The 27034-nt window shown below is 40.1% G+C and overlaps 1 protein-coding gene across 1 annotated transcript in view; it reads right to left on the bottom strand.

The window, feature by feature from the left end:
• Nucleotides 1–27034, bottom strand: part of Cntnap2 (contactin associated protein 2) — a 1898037-nt gene that overhangs the window by 679143 nt on the left and 1191860 nt on the right. Inside the window, exon 12 of the mRNA XM_005326627.5 lies at nt 7382–7501. Coding sequence (XP_005326684.2) covers nt 7382–7501 — 120 coding nt within the window. The remainder of the gene's footprint in view (nt 1–7381; nt 7502–27034) is intronic.

The raw sequence follows: 27034 nt of genomic DNA, 5'->3' as shown, positions 1-27034 counted from the left end.
TAAAGGAGAAAGAAGAAAAGATGCTCTGTCCCAAGGATATTAGAAACAATTTGTATGCCTAAAGCAACAGTAGCATGCTATTAAAAAGGAAAATAAAAAGTAGCTCTCTGCACAATAGAAAGTTGTTTCAGAAAGAGAGAACCTAGAAGTCATAAGAGAAAAAAAATCATGAATAAATAAAAAGAAATGTACAGACCTGAATCACCTGTGTGAAAGTAAGCACCCAGCAAATGGAGGGAAATGGACACATTGGATGGCGGAGGATGTCCATGCCCAACAGGGAGTCAGACCTCCATGAGGAAGGCATGGGGGTAGGGAGCATGCGTTCCAACACAGGGTGGTAGGAAGTGCTCAGGTGAGTCACCACGGGCATATGAGCGAAACCCCATGATGGTGGCCTGTCCCAGACACAGGGGGAAAACAGTTCAGTTCAAATGGCCCACTACTGCTGCCCAGTCTTCTAAAACCTGAGAACAGAACATATCAGACTCTATGCTGGGCTCGGCTTGTGGTGATGGAGCGTTGACCAACCACACCCAGCAGCCAGGGGATGCATTTCACCTGTCAATATCAATCTCAGGTAGGGCGTGGAAATGCATGCCTATAATCCCAGCAGCTCTAGAGGCTGAGGCAGGAGGATCACGAGTTCAAAGCCAGCCTCAGTAATGGAGAGGTGACAAAGCAACTCAGTGAGATCCTGTCTCTGAATAAATACAAAATAGAGCTAGGGATGCAGTTCAGTGGTCAAGTGCCCCTGAGTTCAATTGCTGCTATCCCATCCCCTGCAAAAAAAAAAAAAAAAAAAATCAGTCTTAATCCCCAAACCTAGAGTTAACACCACATGAGCTTAGAGTCAGAGAAGGTAACTACAGATCCAGGGAAGGTAGAATAAAAGAGAGGCCCAGAGAGGCAAAAAGCAAGTAATAATGTTACAGATGACAAGAAAGATCCAGTGAATTCTTACTTAGTCTCACCTTTCAATGCAGACTTGTGTTTGTTCAAAAATGTGAGTAAAACTAGGTTTGCAATTAATAATTATGTGAAGAGAGGTCAGTCCTAATGAAGTCATCTGTATATAAATGCAATAAGGTTTTTTTTTGACAACTTCATCCAAAGGTATATTCGTTTCCAAAGACATTTATTAATGAGTCATTTACTCTTATGCAACAATTATTTATATGATGAGCTTTAAGGTTTCTAGTTTATGCCAGTTCCAGGAAATATGACTTCAAGTATTTGCTAGAGTAGGTGACATACAGTAAGAGTGCAATTCATTATTTAGCTTTTTTGGTTATGGTCATTAGACAAAGATACAAGATAAAGAAGAGAAAATAGCTGCCATATGATTCTCTCCATAAAATCTTCAGGGAGTCTCTATGACAGAAACTGATGTATTAAGAAGGAATGAAAGGCTACCCCAAAACTAAAACACACACCTCGAGACAGAAACACAACACTGTGGCCTTTAAGTTTAGTCAGAGGAGAGGCACTGCAGGTGAAAATAAATGGGATTATTCCTGTGGCTTTTGTTTTTGATCAAAAGTAATGAACTATCTTAATTGGATTTCCCAAGTTTTTTTTTTTTATTTCCCCTTAATTCATCCTGTCTGAACAGTTGATTATTGTGGACTGGAGGGGTTTCAGATTCCACACATCAGAGGAAACTGAACATCAGTCTCCAGTCATACATAACGGGAAACCATTCTCAGGTTTCCAACAGAGAAATTGCACCCCAAAAGGCAATGTATTTAAAATTATGTCTTGGCAGGTTTTATGAAAATATCTGAAGGTGGGCACATTGCATCTGGGTACCACTTTGGAGTCTCCAGAAGTGACTCTGGGTTACCTGCAATGGAAGGAAAGCCACCTTGATTTTACATGGTGTCCTGCACCCCTTCCTGGCCTGGGGTGTGGGCTTCACCTGGCCTCCTATAATTTCCCCTCTCCTTTCCTTCATTTCAAGTTTGAAAAGCATTTGAGAACTTTTGTAGTATTAACCTATCCCTATCGCTATGACTGACACACAATGAAGAAGCGATTTCAAGGGAAGCCTGGCAGGTAGGAGCCATCTACAGAGGAAGTGTGAATCCAAAAGACAGTCTTCAGTGAGTGGGTAATCAGTCACGGAAAAGAGCCCTTTACGGCCCGTGTTTGATCAGTGAGTTGGTTCCTAGATTTTCAATTGAAGCTGTATGAACAGAATTGAATTCAAAGATTTATACTGATTGTGAGGAACTGAAATAGCGGAGCGCGTGGAGCAGGAGTTGCTGAGTGATTACAAAGGTTTATAACAAAGACGGCACCGGAGAGGGCGACAAAGAGGAGAGGATGTGGCTGGAGGAAGACACAGAGAGAGAGAACCTACGCTCAGGTTAACTATAGAGGAGGTAAAGTGGGTTAGGAGACAGAAAAGGCAGAGAAGAGCCTTTGATGAGAAAGAATAGAAATGGGTGGAGGGAACGAAATGCAAGAAACCAGTGTTGGGAAGGTCGGACTTCAGGCCACACACATCAGAGAAACAGCTCCTGACTCACAGGAATGGGAGGGGTCCGAAGCTCAGTGGGGCCCCATTGTATGTGAACAATCTCCTATACAGAAGGAAGGAGCTCTGTGTCCTCATTTCTAGTTGGTGTCTTTAAAAAGGGGGAAGAATAAGGCACCATCGGCCACATCACATCACAGAAGATACCCAACACAATTCCATTCCATCCTATTAAGTTCTCAAACCAGATTTTGTTAGATTGTGTTCAGCACTTTACATTGAAAAATTGACTAGGTGTCAGGGGTGGAATTTAAATTATTTTAAAAGTTGGGTTCACACCTTAAGGGATGATGAGTCCAGGTACCTAAGGAATATACTAGTTATCTTATAAAGAACTCAGAAAATTGCACTAGAGAAAATACTTCTAATTGAATTATGAATTAAAACTAATAACAATTACCTAATGGTTTATATACTGACTTCATTTGAAATGTGTTTTCTGATTAAAAGCCCCAAGGCATTAGTTGGACAATTAAGAAGTAAATAGTTTATAGCAAAAATGCTGTTCAAACCACAGATAATGAGTTAGAGCCATGTAGGGAAGTTTTGATGATAATGAGGAGATGAAAATAAGAAATGCTTATTTCAGAAATGATGTAAAAATTATACTACAGAATCTCAACTAAAGAATGCTGGCCATACACATATATGTGAGCTTGCAGACACACACACACAGGCTCTGAATCACACAGGCCTGGCTGAGAAGTCAAGCCCCACAGCTTACTCTATGTGTGACCTGGAATTTAATTTCTCTGAGCTTTACTTTAATTATCCAAATAATGGGAATAATAGTCACATTACCTACCTTAGGGGGTTGTTGTGAGTTATTGGATAAGACAGTCTGTGTGATATGCCTGGCATTTAGTTTGTCCTCAATAATATACTTAGTTCTTAGTACAAAATTTTAAAAAATCTTTAGATCACATTTCTTAACTTGTCAGTAATTCTCATTTCTAGCTGGTAAACAATGTTTATTTTGCTTATCTTTATTATCAAAATATTTTATCATAATAAGTTAAAACTATATGACTCATAGTAAAGCTTGATATTTTACACACTAACCATGACATGTTCCTGACACCTAAGAGTGAAGACTGCTGGAATTATGAGTTTAATACAGAGGAACACAGGCAGGTGTGATAGGTAGAATTCTCAGGAGGCCTTTGAGATTGCTGCCACCAGGTAGATGAGTCCTGCTTACTGAATATGGGCAGGACCCGCAAATGGGGGGCAGGGCCTTGCATAAGGAGGAGAGTCACTCATGGAATGAAGCTATTTTTTATGCCAAAGGTGAAGAGAGGCTTCAGATGTAAGCAAGGTCTGTCATCAGTCAATTTTGAGTTAATCAAATGTGTGATAATCTGGGTAGGCATGACCTCACCAGGTGAATTCTGGAGCAGGGTCCATAGTCAAGATTCTTCAAGGGTGCTTGGACACCTGACTATCGTGGGTGGCTGGAAGACAAATATTCTAGCTGCAGAATGTTGTACTATCCTCCTTGCTGTTCCCACTGTGTCTGGAGCATAGGTTACCCTGCAGTGATGGTCCATAAAGGAGCAATGGATAAAGATGAGATCCAGTTACTGGGTGAAAGCTGCAGCTCAGAGAAAGGAAAGCTCTCCCCAAAGTAGCCCAGTCCTTCATTTTGTGTGTGCCCTTGACACAAGGATTGTCAACATTATGGCTTTGTTTTTCTAATTCTCCTTTGGGATCCATATAGGAAACCAATTAAATTCCTAATTGTACAGTCCTGGTCAAATGTGAGCAGCAACACAGCTTGCTTGTGCCAGGCTCCTGATCCACAGGAACTATGAGATAATGAAGCTGTTACTGCAAAGTTGCTAAGAAAATGAACATTATAGGGAAGGAAGCACTTGGGTGGTAGATAGGTTTACAGTGCTTTCTGCTACAGCCCAAGTAGCATCCCGGTGACTCATTTCCCCGCCGCCCACACTGCACCACTGAAACTTGTGGGAGGCATAATAATAATAAAAATATTACTGAGTGCAAGTACTTAGGAACTTGAGTAACAAGCTCTCTATAAATATTAGATTAAAAAGACATGAACAGCTTTTACCATTATAGAGGATAATAGAGTTTGATCAGCTAAATCCCAGGGCTTTATAAAGCACAAATTATGTAAACAAATTTAATGGCTTTTTGATAAAACTACAAAACTGGAGCTAGAACGAACGCAAGGAGTGTTCTTTATTTGGACTTTAAACTTCACGCGCTGGAGCACATATGCTTACTTAAATTTTAAAAAATTAAATATGAATGCAGAAATTTATAGAGGACATGAATTAGAGGAGAGAATAGTAAGAAAACATTATTTTTGGTTTAGGGGTATTCAGTTACGTTCCAAGGACAGTGGCAAGATCTAGCTTTATTAATATTATTATTGATCATTGGGCAACAAGAAGTAAGTGAAGCTTTATATATGAAAGCTCCAGGTTGTTAGTGACAGGATATTTGTAAACTCCTGAAGAAAACAGAATGAATAAGCTAAAATGTTAGAAAAAACATACAGTGGAAAAAGGCAAATAATGGAAATGTAAGATAGCGTACACTATTGAAAATTGTAACACCAAATTTTCAAAGTGCAGATAAGAATGGAGAAGGATGGCAAAGATAACGCAGTGGCATTGAAGGAAGTTTTTGGGGTGCCTGCTCCCATTTTCCTGTTCTCCACGTGACTTCCACTCTGGGCACAAGCACCTGTTGCTGTCCCTCTCCTTCTGCATCAGGCCTGGTAGGACAGTTTGGATCTGGAATGTACCCCAAAATCTCACGTGCTAAAGTCTTGGCCCCAAGTGCTGCAGTGATCCGAGGCAGGGTTTTGGGAAGAGTGGATCTCGAGGGCTCTTCCCTCATCAGTGGGTTAACCCACTGAGGGCTGAATGGCCCCCTGGGAGGTGCTAGCAACTGTAAGTGGTGGGAAAGAGTTGGAGAAAGTAGGTCACTGGGGACAGGCTCTGGAAGGGTATTTCTTATCCCTAAACCCCTTCCTCCTTCTTTGTTTCCTGGCTGCAGGGAACAGAATCCCTGACCTCTGCCACACCCTTATGTAAGGAGGTTCTGCCTCACTTCAGGCCCAAAGCCATAGCCCCAGCTAATAGACCATGGACCAGAACCTCTGAAACTGTGAGCCAAAATAAACCTGGCCTCCTCCAAGTTGTTTTTACCAGGTATTTGTCACAGCAACAAAAAGCTGAGTACCACACCTAGCTTCCTGATACTGCTGAAAACTTCTCCACTGGGGCCTGTAGCCTGTCTCCAGTCCTGCTGAGGATTTTAAATTCTAGTTGCACAATCCCATTTCCACTGGGGTCCTACAGAACCAAAGTCTCCCGGGATGAACCCAAGAAATTTGTATAAAAAGAAAAAAAAAACAAATTTAATAAATGATTCTGAAGTATAGTCTGATTTAAATTATTAACCTCAAACAGATCTCAATTTGAATTTTACTAGGACGATGTGGTCAATTATTTAACTCTTGACTCCTTTGAAAATAATAATAGTACCTTATAACCAGATACTGTTTACTATGTATTAGACAATGTGTTAGGAATCATCTGTATCCTATTTTATTTTGCTCATATAATAATGCTATAAGGTGGTGGTGGTTGTTGTTGTTAATATTATTATTATTATTATTATTATTATTAATTTTATTAGTAATGGGGATTGAACTCAGGAACACTTAACCACTGAGCCACATCCCCAGCCCTTTTTAATATTTTATTTAGAGACAGCATCTCATTGAGTTACTCAGTGCCTCACTAAGTTTCTGAGGCTGGCTTTAAACTTGCAATTCTCCTGCCTCAGTCTCCCGAGCCGCTGGGATTACAGGCATGTGCCTTGGTACTTGGAAGGTATTACTTTTAATACATTTTACAGATAGAGATATCTGAGTTTAATATGGTTAATTAAGCTTAATATAGTTAATTAAGGTACCCAAGATCACACATCTAAGACTAATGGAGTCAGGATACAAATCCAGGTGTCTGCCTAAAGAATTGATGGTTCCTGACATGTGCCAAACAGTCCTGTGTAGCAGTAGTCATCAGAAGCATCCTGTAGCATCACGTGCCTCAGGAATTCTGGTTAAATCCTAATCCTCTCCTGGAGACAGTAAACAGTGCCTGTCTCACACCCTTCTGGAGTTTTGGAGGATAAAATGTTGCCAATGTCTCATGGAAAATTTGCTCATATCTGAGAGATGTGTACATCATATACACTGCTCTGGGAGTTTACCACAACCCCCAATCTCATTTCATAGCCCTGAAATTTAATATGGAACTGAAGGAAAAACTAGGTTTTCTCTATGAATAAATTTCACAAAAGCTTCAGGTTATCTTTGCTATTGCCAGAAAGGGATCTCAGTACACAGAAAGGTTGGTTCTGAAATCATGGAGAAGACAGGGCAGTCTGCAGAGGTCTGGAAATTTCCACCAACACGAGCAGGGAGGATATTTAAGCAGGCATGCTAAATCTCCCTTGTATACTTACTAGGACAGGCTGCTTCGTGGGTCAGTTCTTTCTGGGAGCCTTCAACTTTGCAATTTCACTTTGTGATGCTTTCCTGTATTTGCTGACTTTTTAAATGTTAATTATTAATTGTTCAAGTCAAAGATAGATTAAAAAAAAATACAGCATCCAGAGGCTTCATTCCTTTGGAAATACCTGTCAGCATTTTACCTAACAAATCCAGCCATGTTTAACTCACTAGATATTGTGGCAAGAATACAGCACCGAAGACACAAACCACCCATGGAACTATTAATTCTCGACATATAGGAGAGCCGTCTTTATAAAGCATAAATATAACACAGTTACCTGTCATGTTGCAGTAAACTTTCAGAGGCCCCAGAGGTCCACTGCCATCAGGATCTATCCAGTAGTAATTTGACGTCTGGCCTAGGTGTTTGTATGCTTCGCAGGAAGGCTCGTAGATAGCTAGGGGAAAAAAAGAATATATCCTCCATGAACAACAGCGCTGGGCCAGGGCTCCCCAGACAACGACCTGCACGCAGCAGGGAGGGGCAGCCCCAGGTGAGAAGAGCATTCTCTTCCTCTAAATTGAAATTCATCACTTGGTTTTACCTTTATGAGTATTTCTGACCTAGCAAACAAGATGGCTAGTTCCCGGTGTGGCTTTCCATTCGGGGAAAGGACAAAAATGATCAGTCGACTGCTAAACAAATGTGATGTTTGCTTTATGGGGGCTCCTGACCATTAAAATTATTTAATTTGTACTTATTTATAGCTATGCTCTTTTTACCATGTAGGACTTTATTTTGAAAGGTCATGCATCTTGGCTGCCCTGTTGGGCTATCAACTAAGTGATCAGAGAGCGTCCTCTCCGTGTCTCTCTCTCTCTCTCTCTCTCTCTCTCACACACACACACACACACACACACACACACATACATATACACACATAAATTTTTTGCTTAGTTAATATAAAAATTTTTGCAAATTTTATGTGACTTCTAATCTTCCTTTATCTCAGACAAAAGGAAAGAATTTTCCTGGTTCATTTTATTTGTTTCAGGGGCTTTAATGACACGACATCTCGTTTGTGTTGAAAGCTGACATTCATGTAACTAAATTACAGGTTCTGTTCCATCATTTTCCCTTTTGTTCCCATGCCCGTGACACAGTTTCCTCTCCTCACTGAGGCTGTTTCTAGGTATAGAAAGGACGTTTCTCTCTGCAGTGACACCATCTAGAACCCTGGAGACGCACATGTTTCTCAACAGCTCCACGTGGACATTTATGGGGAGTATGAAAGATCTCACAAAGCTAAGGACGATTTCCCTGGCCCCAAGGGGTGGCACTGATTTGTCTACCTCGAATCGTCCTCCTGAGAGCTGCTCTATCTTGAAATCTGGGGAATGAGCTGAGACCCACCTCCCTTTATCGCCTTCTACAAATCCTTTCTGCCTCCTTGGGCTTTCTGTGGCTTCCTCTCTCCAAGGATGTCAGACCCCCTTAGACCTCCACTCTGTTTCACTGTAACAGCACTAGACTACGGCATTTCCAGAACTATTAGATTACCTCATTCCTCCTCCCTCCCTCCTTTCCGCAGTTACTGAGCATCTGTGATGTGTGGGCAGTGTTTCAGGCTCTGCGGGTCCAGCTGTGCACATCTCCAGGCCTCTGGAGCAGGGTGGTCTCACCAACCCTTTGGGTATTACTTATGCACAAAGTGCTACTGGAGGAGAAGGTGGCTTGACACATCAACAGAGCCCATCCGTCTTTTGTCCCAGTGTTAATCATTAACAGGCCTCTGTGCAGTGTCTTAAGTGTCCAATTTAGACAACAAATTCTATTTTTTTCTTTAGTTTTGAATGCCGCACCAAAGAAAATATTGCAATAAGAGGGCAAGGGGGAAATATTTTTAAACTCTTAGCAGGAAGATGCCATAATTAGGTGTTGGTTTTAAAAAAGAAACATCTGTGGAGCAAAATGATAGATTCAGGGGAAGTGACTCAAGGCAAAGAGCACCCTGTTGGGATTGCCAGAGGCCAGCGGGAAGGTGACTAGCACTTGACAAAAGCTACACAGAAAGGATGAAGCAGATGGGACTGACTCAAATGTTTCTAAGATCAAAAGGGTCTCAAAGCCCAGTTAGAAGTAAGTGGCTGGGAATAAAGGGGAGTAGGAATGACTAAACCCCCAACCTCTGCAAATAAAGTAACTGCCTTATTAATTGCTGACAACCTCTCTCCAGATAATTAAAAATTTTGTCCATTTCAAAATAATCCAGAATGTCAGATTCAACTTCTCAGCCTTCCTCTGAGCCCCTATGGCCAACCTGCCATTAAAACCTTTCTTCTTTCTTTTCTGATATTTAATAATCAATCACTCTCCTTTACTCCTGCCCCAACTCTGGCCCTTTTCCTTATCATCTGGCTGAACATTTGCCCTATTCATTGGTTTTTCTACTCAACTACCTCTACCAAAGTGTGTCTTTTGAATTCTAGTCCAGCCTTAAAATATCACTTTCATTATGTTCAAAAGTGGAATGTTTCTTCAGTATTTATGATATCCCAGATCATCATCTATGAATATAAGGATTTTTGTGATGGTCTTTCTAGGGTCCTGTGACCTTCCAGTAACAATCCTGTGGCCTGGTCAGGCAGATCTGCTGCGTGACCTTGACTAGCTCTCGCTACAACATGCTACAAGCCTCTTTGTCAGTCTATACAACTTCTCGGAGTCATCAATTAAGGCTAAAGGGGTATGAAGCATGGCTCTGCAGTCTGTAGACAGAGTTAGGTCCAAATTCTGACTCCACAACATGCTAATTACATAATGTTACTAAAATGACTGAACCTTTAGCTTTGCTTACGAGGAGGTACGATAAATATGCTATAGTGGCATTAGGAGGGACAGGAGAAATAATCCACATCAGTTGCTTAACCTAGGGATCCCACCCATGGCAAACTAATAGGTAGCATTTGGGGCATTATTATTATTAGCAATCTGATATTTGTTATTTAGGTCCTACTCAAATTTCTTCTTCTTAAGGAGAGTCTCCCTGGTCAATGTGCCTCTTTCTGCATAATCCAGAGCACTCATTGCTTATTTCATGACTTAGGACTTGACTGTTTATTGAGTTTTATCTTTGAAATTTTTATTTCCCAATAAGAGTGTGAATCACCAGGAGGACAGGGTCTGTAAAATGTCTTTCTTTTCTACTCCATTTGATCTAACAAGATAGATGAGTTTTTAGGAAGGATATCAGAACTGAACTTAAAATCTGCCTATTTTTTATCCTATTCTGATTTTGATAAAAGGATTGTTAGTTGGCTTAAGCAGAAGTGTTTGCATAGGAAACTTGATTGAATGATAATAAGCAAAGCTAACTACTTATTGCATTTGCAGGTGAGTACACAGGACTTTAGCCAGGGCTATAGCTAGCCCCTCACCCAACAGATGAATGGGTAGTAGATGCTGGAGGCAAGCGGATGTGGGAAATCTCACTAGTCAAGCATCTCCTGTTCTTTTCTTCCAAGGATGACAATTATTCTGTTTGTCTTTAACCTACGGCAGATTTGCTTTTGCTTCATCCACCCACATGGAAAGGCAAGTACTTCAGTCCAAACTTTCTGCATGTGTTAAAATCATCTGGAGAGCTTATTAAAACAGGGATTCCTGACCTTGCCCGGAAAAGCCTGACTCGGTAGACAATTTGCAGTTATAAGGGCTCCCAAGTGTTGTTGGTGTTGTTGGTCTTCAGACCACATTTTGAGCATCCTGGTCCTAACCCAGAAAAAAAATAGTATACTCAAGAAGGGTGAGTAGATTTTTAAATTCATATTTAAATACCCAGGAAAAATAGGTCACTGAAAAGCAATACAGTAAAACTTTAACTACAGCAAAGTTAGAAAGTCATCCCACTTCTCTTCAAATAATCAAAACTTGATGAGACACAAAACCCTAAATGAAAAATGTCCAAAAAAACATGTGCTTGTATAAATGCACAGAAAAACATCTGGAAGGAAATGCATCCATACAGTCACACTGATTTGTTTTGAGCAATAATATTTGGGTGATTTCTCATTGGTTCTTTTCAGTTATATATGTCAAAAGGATTTATTTTGACATCCCTATACAAGCATGGAATATAATTTGTTCTAATTTATTCCCCAGTACTCCCCCCTTTCTTCTAATCTACCTTTCTTTCTGCTATTTACCTATAAGTTTTGTTTTGTTTTGTTTTCAGTTTGTGTCTTGGTAGGTGTACATGATGGTGAGATTCACCGTGGTATATTTATATATGTATGAGGAAAGCTGTGTCAGATTTATTCCATGACCTCTTCCTACACGATCCCCACCCCTTCCCCTCAATCCCCTTGGTCTCCTCCACTGATCTTCCTTCTATTATTTTTTAGCCACTACCTCCTTATTTTGGATGAGCTTCCTCATACAAACGTTTCAGACTTTCTGCACATCCACATCACTTTATAAATGTGCAAGTTATTTTACCATTAAATTGTGCCTTCAAAACATGGATTTGGATTCGTGATACTGAGGTAAAATGGTAAAAACTGTTGATATAGCAAACTTGCATTTATTTTAAAATCTCAACAAAAAACTTAAATTTGAGTGCAAATCTTCTTTTTGTCATGTACTATCTGGAAACATTCCTTACCCTAGTTTTCTCTATCAGAAAATGAAGGTCATGATACCTCCTTCACCAAGTTATTGTGAAGATCAAATGAAATCATAGAATTCATAAGCTAAAATGTACTGGATATATTTAAATGATTATGCTGAGAAGGAGCTAATGAAAGTATTTCCCCTGCATGGCTCAGCCAGGTAACTCTCTTTCTAGTAGAGTCCTAGACAGGTTGCACAATTTTTGCACATTGAGCTATAGAAGATGGAAGAGCCCAGGGGCTAAGGCAGTAGCATCGTCAATAATAGGGTATTGCCAGTAGACTGCTGAGGAACAGAAAGACAATGGGGCTGATGGCAAAATTAATAGACTCATCAAGCCCATTGATTTATTGGTAAAGTAATTTTTCTCTGTTGCAGCTCCAAGTCCCAAGTAACAGTTTCATATTATTCTATATATTCATAAATAAGTCTCATTTTTTTCAGAACTATTACTACTGAACACATCAGATTGAATTTCATACCAGGTAAATATCAAAGTGACAAATCCTATGTATCTTATTCATTTCCACAAAATATGAATTTTGTCTGTGTGATACCATATAGAGTACAATGGAAAATGGTAAAGTACTACTGTATGAGTTTCCTATGGCTGCTGTAACAAATGACCAGACACCAGACACTGACTGAGTCTATCTTACGGTGCTGGAGATAATAGTATAGCTAATAATAATGACACAGTTCTGTTTCTTAGGTTTAAAGTAGAGTTCACTAGGCTAGATTCAAGGTGTCAACTGCATCTTGCTGCTTCTATAAACTCCAGGGAAGAATCTGCCTTCTTGCCCTGTGCAGGTTCTAGAGGCTGCACATGCACTATGGCTCATTGCTGTGTTCCTCCATCTTCAAAGCCAGCACTGACTGGTGTGATACCCGTTGACCTGCCTCACTCTGGTTCTCTGTTCACATTGCCCTGTCTCTTTCTCTGACTCTCCCAAGGAGCACTGTGATTATGCTGGGCTCACATAAGTTATCTGGGATAATCTTTTAAAGTCAAAGCCTTGACTTAGTCACACTGTCCCTTTGCTATGTAAGGTGATGTATGTACAACTATGATGTGTGCATCATAGCTTAGAACATGGACATCTGGAGAGGGGCACTGTTTTATCTATCACAACTATATAAAAATAATACATTTGCTCTATTTAAAGAAAAACTTTTATGAACCACCTAATACATCTCCAGTGTCGCTGATTAGTAAAAGAGAAACTTAAGTTGAAGAAGGAAGAAAGAAAGAAAAATAAAGTCATGTTTTTGCTCTGAACTTGAAAGCTCCATGTGGCCTTCGAGGTTCTCATCACCGGCAGAACAATGAATAACACGTCCAACCTCTGCTCACCCCGGCCAGCCAAGCACAAGCAGGGAGAGATGCTGTGAAGGCCCATTCTGTCCCCAGGCCTCTGCAGGATAGCCCAGTCACCCACACAGAGAAGAGAGCAAAGGGTTTGGAGCCAAGATGTGCAACAGGCCTGATGCACCGGGAAGTGAAGCATCCATTAAGGAACAGTGTCACAGGAGGCCCAGGGTCAAGGGGAACCAGAGCTGCGTGGATGCCAATGAGCTAGGAGGGTTCTTCCACCTCTAACGCGGCTCACTTTGAGAAAAGCAACTGAGCTCTGATGATCACTAGAAGCAGACATGGATTAGCCATTCCAGCACATTAATCACACGTCAAAGTGAACACATCCATAAAGGTTATGGGTGGAACATCACTGTCTTCCTGATTGCAAGAGGAGGGAAAGCTCACCTAAAGAATTCAGTAGCAAACTGGGGAAAGCCACAACATGCCTTCCTACTTCCTTTGCTAATAAATAACACAAGATGACATTTTGAGGATCAGTAGTTTATGGACGACCTCATTTTCCTTTTCTATATAGGAGGCAACCACATGCTTAATACACACTTGTATACAGGTGCTATTGGAATCTGCATACAAATGCTGAAATGTGATGCTGGTTTTCCAGAGACTGCATCCCTGAATGAATAGAGAAAAACTTTGATGCAAAATGTGGGCTTACCAGGAAACTAGTGTATGTGGTGGGCATCTTGGGGTGGGTGGTATTCAATGGGATGCTCTCTGGGGCCCTTCTCATTTTGATTCCTTTTTATTCACTAAGCCACTTTCTAAACTTAACCTGACTTTCAACCCCAAGTTTCTCCATTGGAAAGAGCTATTTCTCGCTGGAAACCATGTAACTGACTTTCTCATCTCAATTAGGCTCTAGTGCATTTGTTTAGAGAATCCAGGGCTCTCACAACCTGATTATCCCTGTTAAGGTCACAACTGAGATTTGTGTACAACCAAGATGGAAGTCCTGAAAGGCAGCAATGACCTAGAGACCTCTCTGGCTGAAAACTCCCTATTTTTAGGATCATGCAATTATTTTTAATTAGCACAGCGTAAGATTCACAATAGCTAAGTCCTCATTAACACTTGAACATTAAACTCCCATGTCCTGTCTCTTCAGATTTTGTTTGTAAAGCTTGAATGAATGCCCTGAGGGAACCACATTCTTTCCCCTAGGGCCTGTTGTCTCATTGTTGGCACACAGCAAATGATGGCAGTGGAGAGAGTGTGGGTTTAAACCCAGATATTCCAAATGCTAACACTGCTTGAAAATGTTTCCATTCATATAATTTCTGTATGGGATGTATTCACTACAGCACCCTACTGGGTTCATTCACCTGTCCAAGTCTAAACAGAGGGGTAATTCAGGGGAAAAAATTGAAAGACACAGATTTAATTTTTTGTTAAAAGGACAACAGTTTGTACTTCTCTTAATTGACAAGTCCTTCAGAAGAATTTTTTTTTAAATTGGAGCAAAATATAGTTATTATTTCATTTCAGTTCTCTCCATTTCTTGTTCCCATCTAACTTCTGCTGTTTGATCCACTCCAAATGCCTCCAATATTTGCAATGGCTCCAAAGTATTGCTTTAAGAAAAATAATAATCTATACTTTTACAATGCTAGCCACAAAACTAGAATTCTTTGTATCACTGTGGCTTCCATATTCCTTGGTGACATCAATATCCATTTTTTATATCTTTTGACCTTCACTTTGCAGAATATCAAATTGCCCTGTATCACATGTCTAATCCTGGACAACTCCACTTGTATTTCACTCATTATTCCTTTTAGGTTATAGAGGACACAGGGTGTACAGAGCCTACAAAACAAAATAAACATACTGAAAACTAATGTTTCTTTATTTTAATAGGTCACCTTGACAGAGCTCAGCTTGACCCTCTGTGTCACTTACACATATCCTATAAAATTTGCTTGAGTTATCTCTTTGCTCCATCTGCTTAATTTTTTCTTTCCATCTCTAACCTTCTCACTCTCATTTCACTTTTCAATCTCATCTCACCAATGATGAGACTAACAACATCCACTCAAAATGTGTTAGCACCTGTAATTTCCTCCTTTAGAATAACCATTTCTTATTGTTGATTAATTAAGTTACTAATATGTAATAATATGGTATGAATATCGAGTACTATGTTTTGTACTAATAATTAAAAAAATCAATTATTCACAGATCACTTTTGCTACTTAATGTATGAGGCAGGCTTGTTGATAGTTAATAAACCACTTAAGTTTATTAATATAATAGTTAATAAACTATTAAGCTTTGATAAATATTATAAAAATATATAAATAATTTACTGAGACTTTGGATAAAGCATTAATAATTCGACTTAGAACACTCCAGAAAGCCTTCATTTGTGAAGTCATTTTAAGCTAAATCTTAATGATAAGGTTCTTACTACTCCTCGACAGTCCCATCTTATTCTATGCCTGTCCTCAGGTAACTTTTAAGATAAATATTCTTTTTTAAAATTTCCATTCCTTCTTTTTTCTCTTGATTCTATCTCTTTTAGTCTGCACTGGTGTCTTCCATCTTGGATGGGACAGGAGGAGGATATGCATGGTGCACTCCCATGATGCTTCCCAATCCAACCAAGGGGAACTTCCACCTCTTCACCTAACAGTACAGTCTTCGGCTCAGAGTCTCACTGCGTCCCCAAAATGGGACTAAGAACATTCACTCAAAATGTGTTTGCACCTGTATTTATTTTTTTTAGCGTAACCATTTCTTAATGGTCATTAATCTACTAACACCTATTACCATGGTACTAATATCCAGTACCAGCCACTGCCTTACTTTCAATTCTGTGAGGACATCTGCCTAGGATTTTACCAAGTCACCATTCTCTGAGATTTTGGTAGATGACGTCATTGTTGGCCAGTCCTCATTGGGACTAATCCTTCTACTTGTGTTTCCTCCTGCCTCATTGCCCATCCTCCCCTGGGTCCTGCACGACCACTCTTCTTCTCCTGGCTAGAGAGACAGCCATTCTTTCAGGGCTTGTCCCCACAGGTCTGTCTCTGACATCTGTTCAGAGAAATTAACTAAGTAGCTGAGACTGTTCACCTAGAAAAAGGCAGTGCCAGGGCTTGAACACTGCTCTTAGACACCATGCTGGTGCCACCTTCTCATGACTGAAGTTTGTGTAGAGAAGAGTCAGGGCCGAGGAGGCATCTCTACAAGAAAGAGCAGATTTTTCTTATTTATATCTGTGTGTGCTCATGTAGATTGAGCAAAGAAAAATGGGGCAAGGAAATTCCCCAGTGGTTTTTAGCTAAACAAAACACAGTGAGTTGAATGAAAAATCAAATCTGTTTCTGATTTAAAAGTGCTAATTCCAAATGCAAACTCCAGTCGTTTTGAGTAAAGTTGTTCTGATGCTTCAAATAATAAAAAGGATAACTCTCTCTGTATCTTAATTTACAGCTCACAAAATGTTCTACTATAATTTTTCTCCAATGAATGAGGCAATAGATCTAATGTAAAATGTCAAATAAACCCTTTATAAATTTAATATGGAAAAATAAACCATTAAACTTGGTGAGTACTGCAAATTGAAAATGAAACAGGCTGCTTCCCATGGCTCAGAGGATTGTGTCCAAGCTGTTTTGTGACCTGGACCAACAGACACATGCCCACAAATAAGGATGCAAGGAGGGGAACACAGTGGGAAGCCCTTGGGTTGAGTCAGAACTCCTATTTTGTGTTCTGATTCTGTCATTTACTGGCCATGTGACTTGGGGCTTGCTTGGCACTTACCTTTCCTGAGTGTGAAATTTCTAATCTAAGGAATGAGAAACAATTTTCGAGTTTCATTTTGGCTGAGCACTCTGGAGCTCCATAGCTGATGGTTCATACCGTGTTCCAAAAGGCCATAATAATTTGAGGATCTTGGCTAAGCCTTTATTACACCTTCTCTATTATTTAAGCCTTGGTACAAGTGAATAAGACCTGTACCAAGATGGGTGATTTTAGAGCTCTTCTTTCAAAGTTAAAATAAGGTTCAAATACAGATGATTTTGATAGAGAACATTTTGATGTCATCCACAGATAAAAGTTGAAATGCTTTTGTTAAGACAGAAACAGCAAGAGGACATTAGCATTGACCTGAGATTTCAGGTAAATGACTTCCCTGACGGAGATTTCAGGTAAATGACTTTCCCTCGCTTCTTGTGAGATGTGATGAGACTTGTTTTATGATAGGACAGGTCTCCAAAGTATCAGAATAATATTATGATTCTTAAATCTGACTTACTAAACTTCCTGAGGCTCGAGGTCCTGTGGAAACCATCTCAGAATCAATAATAAAATTGCTAGTCTTCCGAATGAGCCACTTCTGTAGATATTAAGGGTCAATACTCTCAGAGTTCCTTAACTGCCAAGAGCCAGGGAAGTAATCATGTTTTTAAATGTCTCAAAATCTCAAAATACCTGCCACCAATGTGGGTACATGGAAACTGTTGCATTCAACTATTCACACTGTAATAGAAGCAGCTTTTATTCAGACTTTACCAATCTTATTTACTGCAGAGGGAAAAACAGGAAAAAAAAAAGGCATTTCCACCTACTTAAGTAGTTGACCTACATATCGATATAGCTGGGCCATTAGGAGAAAGCAGTACTGTATCTGTCTTTTCATTTAAGGACACAGGAAAAACTGCATAATTTGGGGTAATGTTTTTCTTATTGTCTGAAAGAACCACATCACACTTTTTCATATCTGTATTCAACTACCCACATGCATTCGTCAAGAAAAGCTCACTGGATTGTCCTATCACTGAAACTTCCGTGTTTTTTTTTTTTTTTTTTAACAGAGAATATCTCATTACCAAGTGTTTGCAGATAAATTGGTAATTTGTTACAGCATTGTGGTTTGTCCTTGGTGGATAATTTCTAAAAATTTTTTATTGAATAGTTTCCTCACTTCTGCCTTGACTTATTAGCTCACCTGCTCTTTAATGTCAGTTATGAGGATTTGGTGATCAAGATAGATTCAGAACATGCTTGCCCAGGGCTACTGGGGCTGAACTTGCCCTTCCTTAGAGGCAGGGACAGTTTTGATCCTCCTGCTAAGAGTGGGCTCTGTTCCCACACCACTCACCTTCTCCTCAGCCCAGCTTGACTTTCCTCCATTCATGTTCCACTATCCCTCAAAAGATGATCCAACTGAGAAATAATTAACAAAAGCCAAGTCCTCTCCTTCCACCAGAAATTTAAATATCTGAGCTATAGGAGTGATTTTTACAAGGCATTCATTTTGTTAAAAGAGGAAGGATAAAGGCTTATATTTGTTGAGGATCTCTAATACTCAGTTCTTATTATACAATAAAAATTTTTAAATCCTTCTACAAAATTCCTTTTGCCCCCTCAAGGGCTATTTCCATAAAATAAATTTTTTTTCATCAAACACTAATTTGATATCCTAATAGAAAACTCGGCAGATATGGGGTATTGCCTTATACAATATGCCAATAAATAATTCAAATGCAGGGATGGGGTTGTGGCTCAGTGGCAGAGAGCTTGCTTAGCATGCATGAGGCACTGGGTTCAATCCTCAACACCACATAAAGATAAAAAATAAAGATACTGTGTTCACCTAAAGCTAAAACACAAAATTTTAAAAAATAATAATAATTCAAATGCAATTCCCATGTGGCATAAATGAACATCTCTGATTCTAGTGTGCAGATGATAAGAAATGGGGAGAGAAAAGAAAAGACACAGTGTGGCTAGTCAGTTCCTATATAAGAAGCAGGTACTGCTGTATCTGATAACATCTTGCTCACCACTTCACGTTCCCTTGGCTCATCTCTTCTGCCAATCACTGCTGTGGTCACTACTTTTCATAGGCTTCAGTAGACATGTCCAATGGGTGATGACCTTGGATATACCAATCTCACCATATGCCTCAAGGATATGGTCTCCCTATACTTGAAACAATGGCTATGAACTAGTCATTTTGGGTCCTCTTGCCATTGGTCCTCTAATAAAAAAAAAAGGAATACATTGACAGAGGTAATTTGGCTGGACTGTGGGGATGAGATATGGCCTTGCTGCACAGTGGGTGAAGGAAGAGTGTATCTGGAATCAGGAGCTGATTGCAATACCAGCTTGTGCTTCTGTGCTCAGCGTTATTGGCGAGCGGGCAACTGCAGCACTGGTTATTTGTCAAGGGCAAGGTAACTAAAGACTAAGACCTCTTGGAGGCAGAAAACTGGGTCACTATATCTAGCCAAATAGCCAGCTGAAATTCCAGCTGAGAAATAGTTAAGAAAAGGATGTGCAATGCCAATTATTGCTTTGGATTCATCTGTTATAATAGATACTGTGGCTTATTATACAAATCTTTTGAATTGAACCTTTTCAGAGATTGCTAGAAAATGCCTTGACTATGACCTCATGACAGATTAGACTTTACACACAAGTCTTGGTTTTCTGAGGGTGGACTTGATCAGACATCTCTGTGTAGACTTATATCCTGTTGGCCTCACCCCTACTCCAGCCACTGCGGTGTAACCAGTTTCTTCTAGGTCTGACCGTATGCAACATCTGCAATGGACCTTTTGCTTCTTGCCTTGAAGGTTCATTGATGCCACAAGACAGGTTTATCCCTAGAGACTTAATGACCTCACACAAGCACATGCCAGACAGGGCACTAAACGCTCCTGGAACCACTTTGTTGAATGGAGATGAGAATCTGCAGTGTGTTTCAGGGGCTCCTCGAGTTTCCCATGGGACTGAGCGGTTATCTCACATAGCCACCATCAGCTGCAAGATGTATCTTTGTATTGGCTCCTCTTTCCCTTAACCTGGCTTCATACAAGTTCCAAGGATGTATATTCTCAGATGATTAAACTAGAAAAAGGTCTTTATCTCAGTCTTTGCTTTAAGGATAAACCAGGGGTTAAAATGAACAAGTGCACAACCTACATTTTTCTAATCCCCACAAGATGATGTTATGGTAATTAAGTAAAGAGTTTTGGTTATGGGTTTGTCCCTCAATATACCTCTTTCCAGAAGATGGACCTTGATGTGTGACTCCTTTGTACACATCCCACAGAGTTCAGGAACTTGATGTATGGTTTAAATGAATGAATAAACAAGGGATATAAACAACTATGAAGCAATAGGGAACTCAGTTCCTATTGATCTCCTTGCTGATCTTGACCACACTACATTGCTGTTTTCACAAAAGCACGCAGTTACACACTGTAGACCTTTACAGTCACATCCCCTCCCGTGGTGAATCTGAGTCTGAGCACATGACTGGCCTTTGTTAAAGAGACATTAGCAAATGTGATGGAAACTTGGGTTTGGAGAGCTGTTGCTCATTGGGCTTGTCTTCTCTTGCTCTTGAAACTGCTTTTGCTACCAGGTGAAAAAACCTGGGCCAGCCCGCTGGACACACGTGGCTCACTGAGCAAAGAGACACCCCTCAGATGTATGAGGCCCTGGTAGACAATCCAACAGAAGAGAAGATGCCATTTGACTGAAACTGCATGAATTACCCATGAGAGGTGAACAGCGAGAGAATTATCCAGAAAGGCCTATTCCAGATTACTAACTCATAAAGCCACTCCTTTTTAGGAATTTTGTTAGATTGCAAGAGAAAACTGACAGCAGCTCCCACACTCACAGACACATCTTACTGGCTGTGATTATGGGATCACGTTACGTACAACCCAATCTATTTTAGTAGTCCAGTTTTTGCCACTGCCATCATCCTGTAGGAAGTGTCACTCCGCTTCTGATGTCCAGTAAGCTAATATCTAGTTGAAGAGTTAGAGCTGAGGTTTTTGAGCAAAGAAGCCATAGTGCTTAGAGACCTTGAGATTTGCAGAAATCCTGGAAATCTTTTAATCTTTGCTTTTTATAATTTAAATTTAAAAAATGAGCCAGGCACAGTGGCTCACACCTATAATCCCAGCAACTCTGGAGGCTGAGGGAGGAAGATCGTGAGTTCAAAGCCAGCCTCAGCAACATGGTGAGGCCCTAAGCAACTCAGTGAGACCCTGTCTCTAAATAAAACACAAAAAAAGGGGAGGGGATGTGGCTCAATGGTTAAAGGCTCCCAGGTGAGATCTCCAGTATTAAAAACAAAACAAAATGCAGCAGGAGTTACTTTCATCTGTGCACTTAACACCGTTATGAAATATATTTTATGCATGTATAAACATTCATGTTTTAATTTCTTTTCATGAGGGAAAGAAGCCCACAAAGGCAAAAGTTCACAGGGCTCAAAAGTCTCACTGTGGCTCTGGAAAAAGGGCTTGCATTTTATATGTGGATGGATATTTCAAGGTTGCTTTCCGAAAGCCTGGAAAATTTCTCATTTTTGCCAGAAATGGAGGAAGGGTCCTCCTTAACTCACCCTGAAAAAGAATGGGGTTAACCCTCAATTTTTGGCTCTTCTGATGGATACAAAGTGAAGCTCCTTGTTACTTAGTTTGCATTTCTTTCAAGAATGGGGGAGGTTGAAGGTTTTTTTTTTTTTTTTTTTTTTTTTGCATAACTTTACAGGCCAGTTAGACTTGTTCTTTGCATAGTTTCTGTTTAAGAGAACAGTGTGACTCTGCCATAATGGTTGCAAACATTATCTGCCAATTTATTACTTGTACAATGGCATTATATACAGTACATTTATCACACACAAGTTGTGAATTTTTAGTGATTCTTAATTATTTGTTTTGGATAAGATGCCCTATAGCCTCATTTGTACATGTAGTCCTTAAAATATTTTTATAGAAGAAAACTCAAATGTATACACATATATCAAACATTCAAGTCTTCAATCCTTCTAGAACATTCTATGACATAAAGAATATTTAGAAATTGTTTTTAAAACAGATAAACTTGCTTTAAAGTTAAATAAAGAATAAAAAGTGTTTTATTTTTTACCATACACTTTAAAAAATACACAGATATGGTGAACTGAACATAGAATGGGAATGATGGGTATCACCCAGCCTCTCTGCAGTTAAGAAGTTAAAATCCTGAGTTTTCAAACTGGGTCCCCTGGAATCCCAGAGCCCACAGGGGCTCTGTAGCAATTTTTAGAAACAGAGAGGACCATCCCTCAAACAATGAAGACTGACCTTCATCCAGATCCTGTTAATTATGGCTTTTTTTCCCCCACATATCAACATCATGGCTATGATTTTATTTGAGGGAGGACATGTTTTAGGGAAAAAAAACATAAAAAAGGCCTGAATTAGAGAATCTTCAGGTCCCTTTTCATTACTATATGATATTTTAAAAGAAGAGAGGAAGGTAAAAGACAGGAGAGGAGGAAAGTGGGGGAAAATACTTCCACGTTAATCTTCGCAACAAGGGGTAAAGTGCTGCCAGGGGAGGCCCATCCAGATTTTTCTGGGGCCTGAAGCTAATGCCATTTTAGAATTTCTCTTTAAGAAAGATGTATTTAGGTATAAAAATAATATTGCAATAGGAATCAAAATACAGATATAGAAATGGCAGGGGAGCGTGCTCTGAAGTCAGCCTACCCCGGGGTGCCTGGCGATAGTGAAGTAACATAGAAACAACTTCAGAGCACCACACAGGGCCTGCAGACCTCAATTAACTGTCCCCAACTCCGCCTCCCACCCACATGGCGAAAGTGCCCGAGGCTTCTCCATGGCTCCCCTCGCGCGATGGACAGAAGCAGCAGTAACAAGAGACAGAGTCTCTGCCAGGCGCAGGTAAGAGATCTTTGTGAATTTTATATAAATATATGATCACCTGACTGTGCCCGACACAAGGGTGGGCTCTGAAACTTGAGCTCTGTTAGCCTCTGAGTTAACGTCCTCAGATCATCCTGTTTCCAAACGAAGAAACTCAGGCTCAGAAAGGTTCAGCAATTTAGCCAAGTCTCACAGCTGGTCCGTCGGTGGAGACCTGGACTCCAACAGGTGCCCTAACTTTATTGGACAGAAGGCTTCCGGAGTCCAGCACAAAGTCCTACTCTCCTGCCTGTCTCTTGTGGTGCTTTTTGTCTTCAAATAATACAAATGTCTTCCTGGACAATTTTTTTTTTTATTATTATTGAAAAAACAAGGAAGAAGAAAGAAAAATGAAAAGGGTATTTACTTTAGCACTGAAGTGTGTGAGAGGTGGAGACACACTCTTAAATGACAAATGAGAACTTAGATAATTGGAGTATTATAGTGTTGGGCTGTGGCCATTGTTCCAGGGAATACTAATGAGACGTCACTGCTGTGATAAGGCTCTTGTGAAATTAAGCTATGGGTGGAAAGCACTCCACAGGATCTTCTCACCCTTGGAATGCCAGAGCACATTGGACTGCCTGATATTCTGATGTATCACAGGAGAGGCTGCCTTGCTGGCTCTTGATCGGAGAGGTTGGTTTTCAGGCCAAGACTGCAGTATCCTCCTTGATTCTTCTATTTCCCTCTCAGTTGCTGGATGATTTCACCCAAGTCTCCAGTTATTAAGTGAGATAGCATAGTTAAAACATCTAGTGTTGTTCTCTCTCTTTCCCCTTAGTGAACAGAGAAAGGCCAGACTCAATTTTAATCATTAAACATGAGAGGGATAGGACATATTCTTTAAAAAAGTTCTAGGCATTCCAAGATCAAATAGAAATATATTGAGTGTAACCAAAGATTTTGAATAATTCATACTCTGCTCACTTTACCTTACTGGGTACAATTGAAAATTGGCCATATTGATTTCTTGCCCAATATACAGTGAGACCTCATTTATCTGACGTCACTTGGGAATGAGCTGTTCACAGAACCATAGAATTTCAGAGCTGGAGAAGACCTTAGAGATAACCTAATCTGTCTCCCTCTTTGTAAATAATTATAATAATTACAACAGCAGCAGCAGCTGTTTGAGCTCTGACTGTGTCTCCTCTCCTTTGCTGAGTGTTTGTAAATGTTATGCCATCTGGTTTTCATAGCAATCCTATGAGGGAGTTGCTTCTCTTTGCATTTTACAATGAAGCAAAGCGAGGCTTAGGGAGATTAAAGTCACAGAAGGCTACAGAGTTGGAAACCATTGGAACATCCTTGTCTTTGAGCACAACCCCTGTTCTTAGCCACTGTCCTACCGAGTTACATCCATCATGTGGCTCACCCATCCAAAGTAATTTCTTATCTAGTGTGAACTACCAGACCCGAACTTGGGTCTCCTGTTATCCCATCCTCCTACATCATACAAACTCTAATGTAAGTGGGTCTTTAACAAAAATGAACTGTTTTCCTTGCTGCAAGCACTAAAACTCATTTTATTTAAGCATTTTTGTTTGTGTATGTGTGTGTGAAAAATCACTCCAAAAGTTATTGCAGTTTTCTGCCTCCTTAATCATAGTACATTAAATATAATTGCCATTTCTTGCTGACTCAGGTTTGCTAATTACCTACATCAATCTCCGGATTGTGCTTCACCCACATCATCCCCTCACCAAAAGATTCCAGAACATTTCCACTGACTCCTGTCTCCCCTTTACCAGGCCAGGAATTCTTACTATTTCATGACTTGGCCTGTGGTGTTGCTATTGCTCAAACTCTAACTGCTCTTCCTTTATCTGAACACCCAGAAGATAAGCAAGCTCCTTTTAACTGGCTGTAGGAAAACTGAAATGGAAGAAACCCAAGCTCTAGAACACAGCTGGCATTCTGGGGAGGTTTCTAGTTGTTTGAAGAATAAAGTGGAGGTGCCCCAGGGGGTCAGGAAAAGTGCTCTCAAAGCAGAAGGTGCAGAAGGTTTAGGAGTCAGGTGGTATTCTGAGATTAGCCTTGGGGCCCTCAACACTATTATGTGTGGACAGTGCCCGTGTTAAGTGCCTGAACTCTGAAGGCGGAGGGGTTTGATTCTAGCAGACTTCTGGGTCTGCTCTCTATAATCCAAGCACCTCACTTAACCTGTAGTGGCTCAGGTTCCCTTCTCCATAGAGTGAGGGCAGCAATTGCATCTACTTGAAAGTTTGAGGAGGAATGAACAGTTAGAGGCTCTCACTGAGTGCTGGGTAAGTACTGGCCATTACCTTCCCAAGGAGCATTATTCTGGAAAATACCTACCATACTAAAGATGAATCAGAACTTAGCTTACATTTTTAATGCATATATACTTTTTTATTCTGTGAAATAACTAAAGAACATATTGGCTTACTAATTCAGATCTGACTTTTAAACATTCTAATTAAGAAGGATCAGCTCAGGTAACCTAGAATCAATATCAAGCCCAAGCTGACGCCGCTCAGTCCCTGAATAAGCTGTTCTATGTTCACTATTTTGGAAGGAAATAGATTTGAAGATGCCTAATTTTTCCTAAGTGCGTCCTCCAGTGAGCTGAAATCGGATCCCCTATAACACATTTCTGATGGTCCTGAGTCCTGTGTTTGGTTACCAAGAGTAAGCCAAATATTCCTTTCATAGGATATGTTTATCTTTAATGTGATTCTTTGAAATTAGCTTAAAATTCAATCCTCATTAAAGCATGAAGGATGTCTTAAAGACCTTGCGTCCCAGGTACTTTCAAGCAGGACCAAAGAGATGTAAACTTGTAGAGTATTTCTCATTTTCCTCCCGTTATCCCGTAAGCCATTCCAGGATGCTCCTCCCCAATTGGTAAATTTTCCTCCAAAACAGTTCTTTCCTTCGTCCCAATGACCACCTCAACCACCATACACCTAATTAGCTCTTCACTCAGTTACTTGGCATTTGCCACACTGAGAAGCCAACTTGAATCATATTTGAGTGACACAGACAACTTTCCTGAGCACTTTTTGAAGGTGTTTGTAAGTAAAGTAGTCATTTCCACTGGTGAGAACTCAGGCACGGTGGTGGGAGGTGAAGGTGGCGTGAGGGGAAGGGGGCAGGTGCAGCCCTGGCTTCCTGGCCACCCCAAGGCTGGCCACTAAGGCTTGCCGCTAAGGTGTCCCAGGAGAGAGAGCCTAAGAGGAGGTGCATAGAGCTTCCAAGACCCACCTTAGGCTGAAAGTTGTGGGATAGAAGAGGACGTTTAGAAGAGTATTCCCCAGAAGGGCCAGCTGCTTTGGCCATAGCTAGCATCAGTTCACCAGTTGTACTGGAAGACATATTTACAGAGGACAATTAGAAAGGACACCCCCCCACACACACAATGGTAAAGCTTTCAGGTGGTAGAACTAACTAGGAGAAATATTAAAACATCCAGGAACAAACTGGTCTTAGTGTGGCATGTGGCCTTTTAGGGGAGAATTAGTCAATTTGTTTTTACTCTGTTCTCCTTCTGCACATCTCGGAAACATCCAAAATATAGATGTTCTATGAAAATATCAAGGATCAGAGAAAATTCATTTTCTGCTGACTTTTTTAACAGGCTATTATCATCTAGGAGGCAGTTAACACAGTTACATATCTGCAGGCCTGCATCTGTGGATTCAATCCACTGCTTACAAAATATTTGAAAGAAATTACATCTCTACAGAACATGTTCAGGCTTTTTAATTGTCATTATTCCATAAACAACACAGTGACTATTGATATAGCACCCATTGTAGTTGGAATTATAAGTAATCGAGAGATGATTTAAAGTACGAATGAGCATGTGCCTAGGTTAAATATAAATAGTATCATGTAATAACATGGTTATATCATATGTAATGATATAAGGGAGTTGAGCATCTGTAGATTTTGGACACTTTAACTCTTTTTCTCTACTTTGTCCTGAATTTCGGAGATGGCTATAGTCTGAAAAATGTGACCTTCAAATAATGGTATGCAAAAAAGAATTTTTTCCGCTGGTCAATAAAACAAACTACATTTTATTCAACATTCTTAAACCATTGCTGGACCCTTAGGTCATCTGGCCTCTGATTTTCTCACACTGGTCATTGCTTAGTCTCTTAACATCTTGAATCTGACTTGCCTTGTTTTGTGGAGCTATTTATGTAAATATTTTATGGGGTACATATGTATATTTTTCCTT

Source organism: Ictidomys tridecemlineatus, chromosome 2, assembly GCF_052094955.1.
Source record: "Ictidomys tridecemlineatus isolate mIctTri1 chromosome 2, mIctTri1.hap1, whole genome shotgun sequence".
Classification (NCBI taxonomy): Eukaryota; Metazoa; Chordata; class Mammalia; order Rodentia; family Sciuridae; genus Ictidomys; species Ictidomys tridecemlineatus.
The sequence above is the reverse complement of the archived record's forward strand: the minus strand, read 5'-3'. Positions and strand labels throughout refer to the sequence as shown.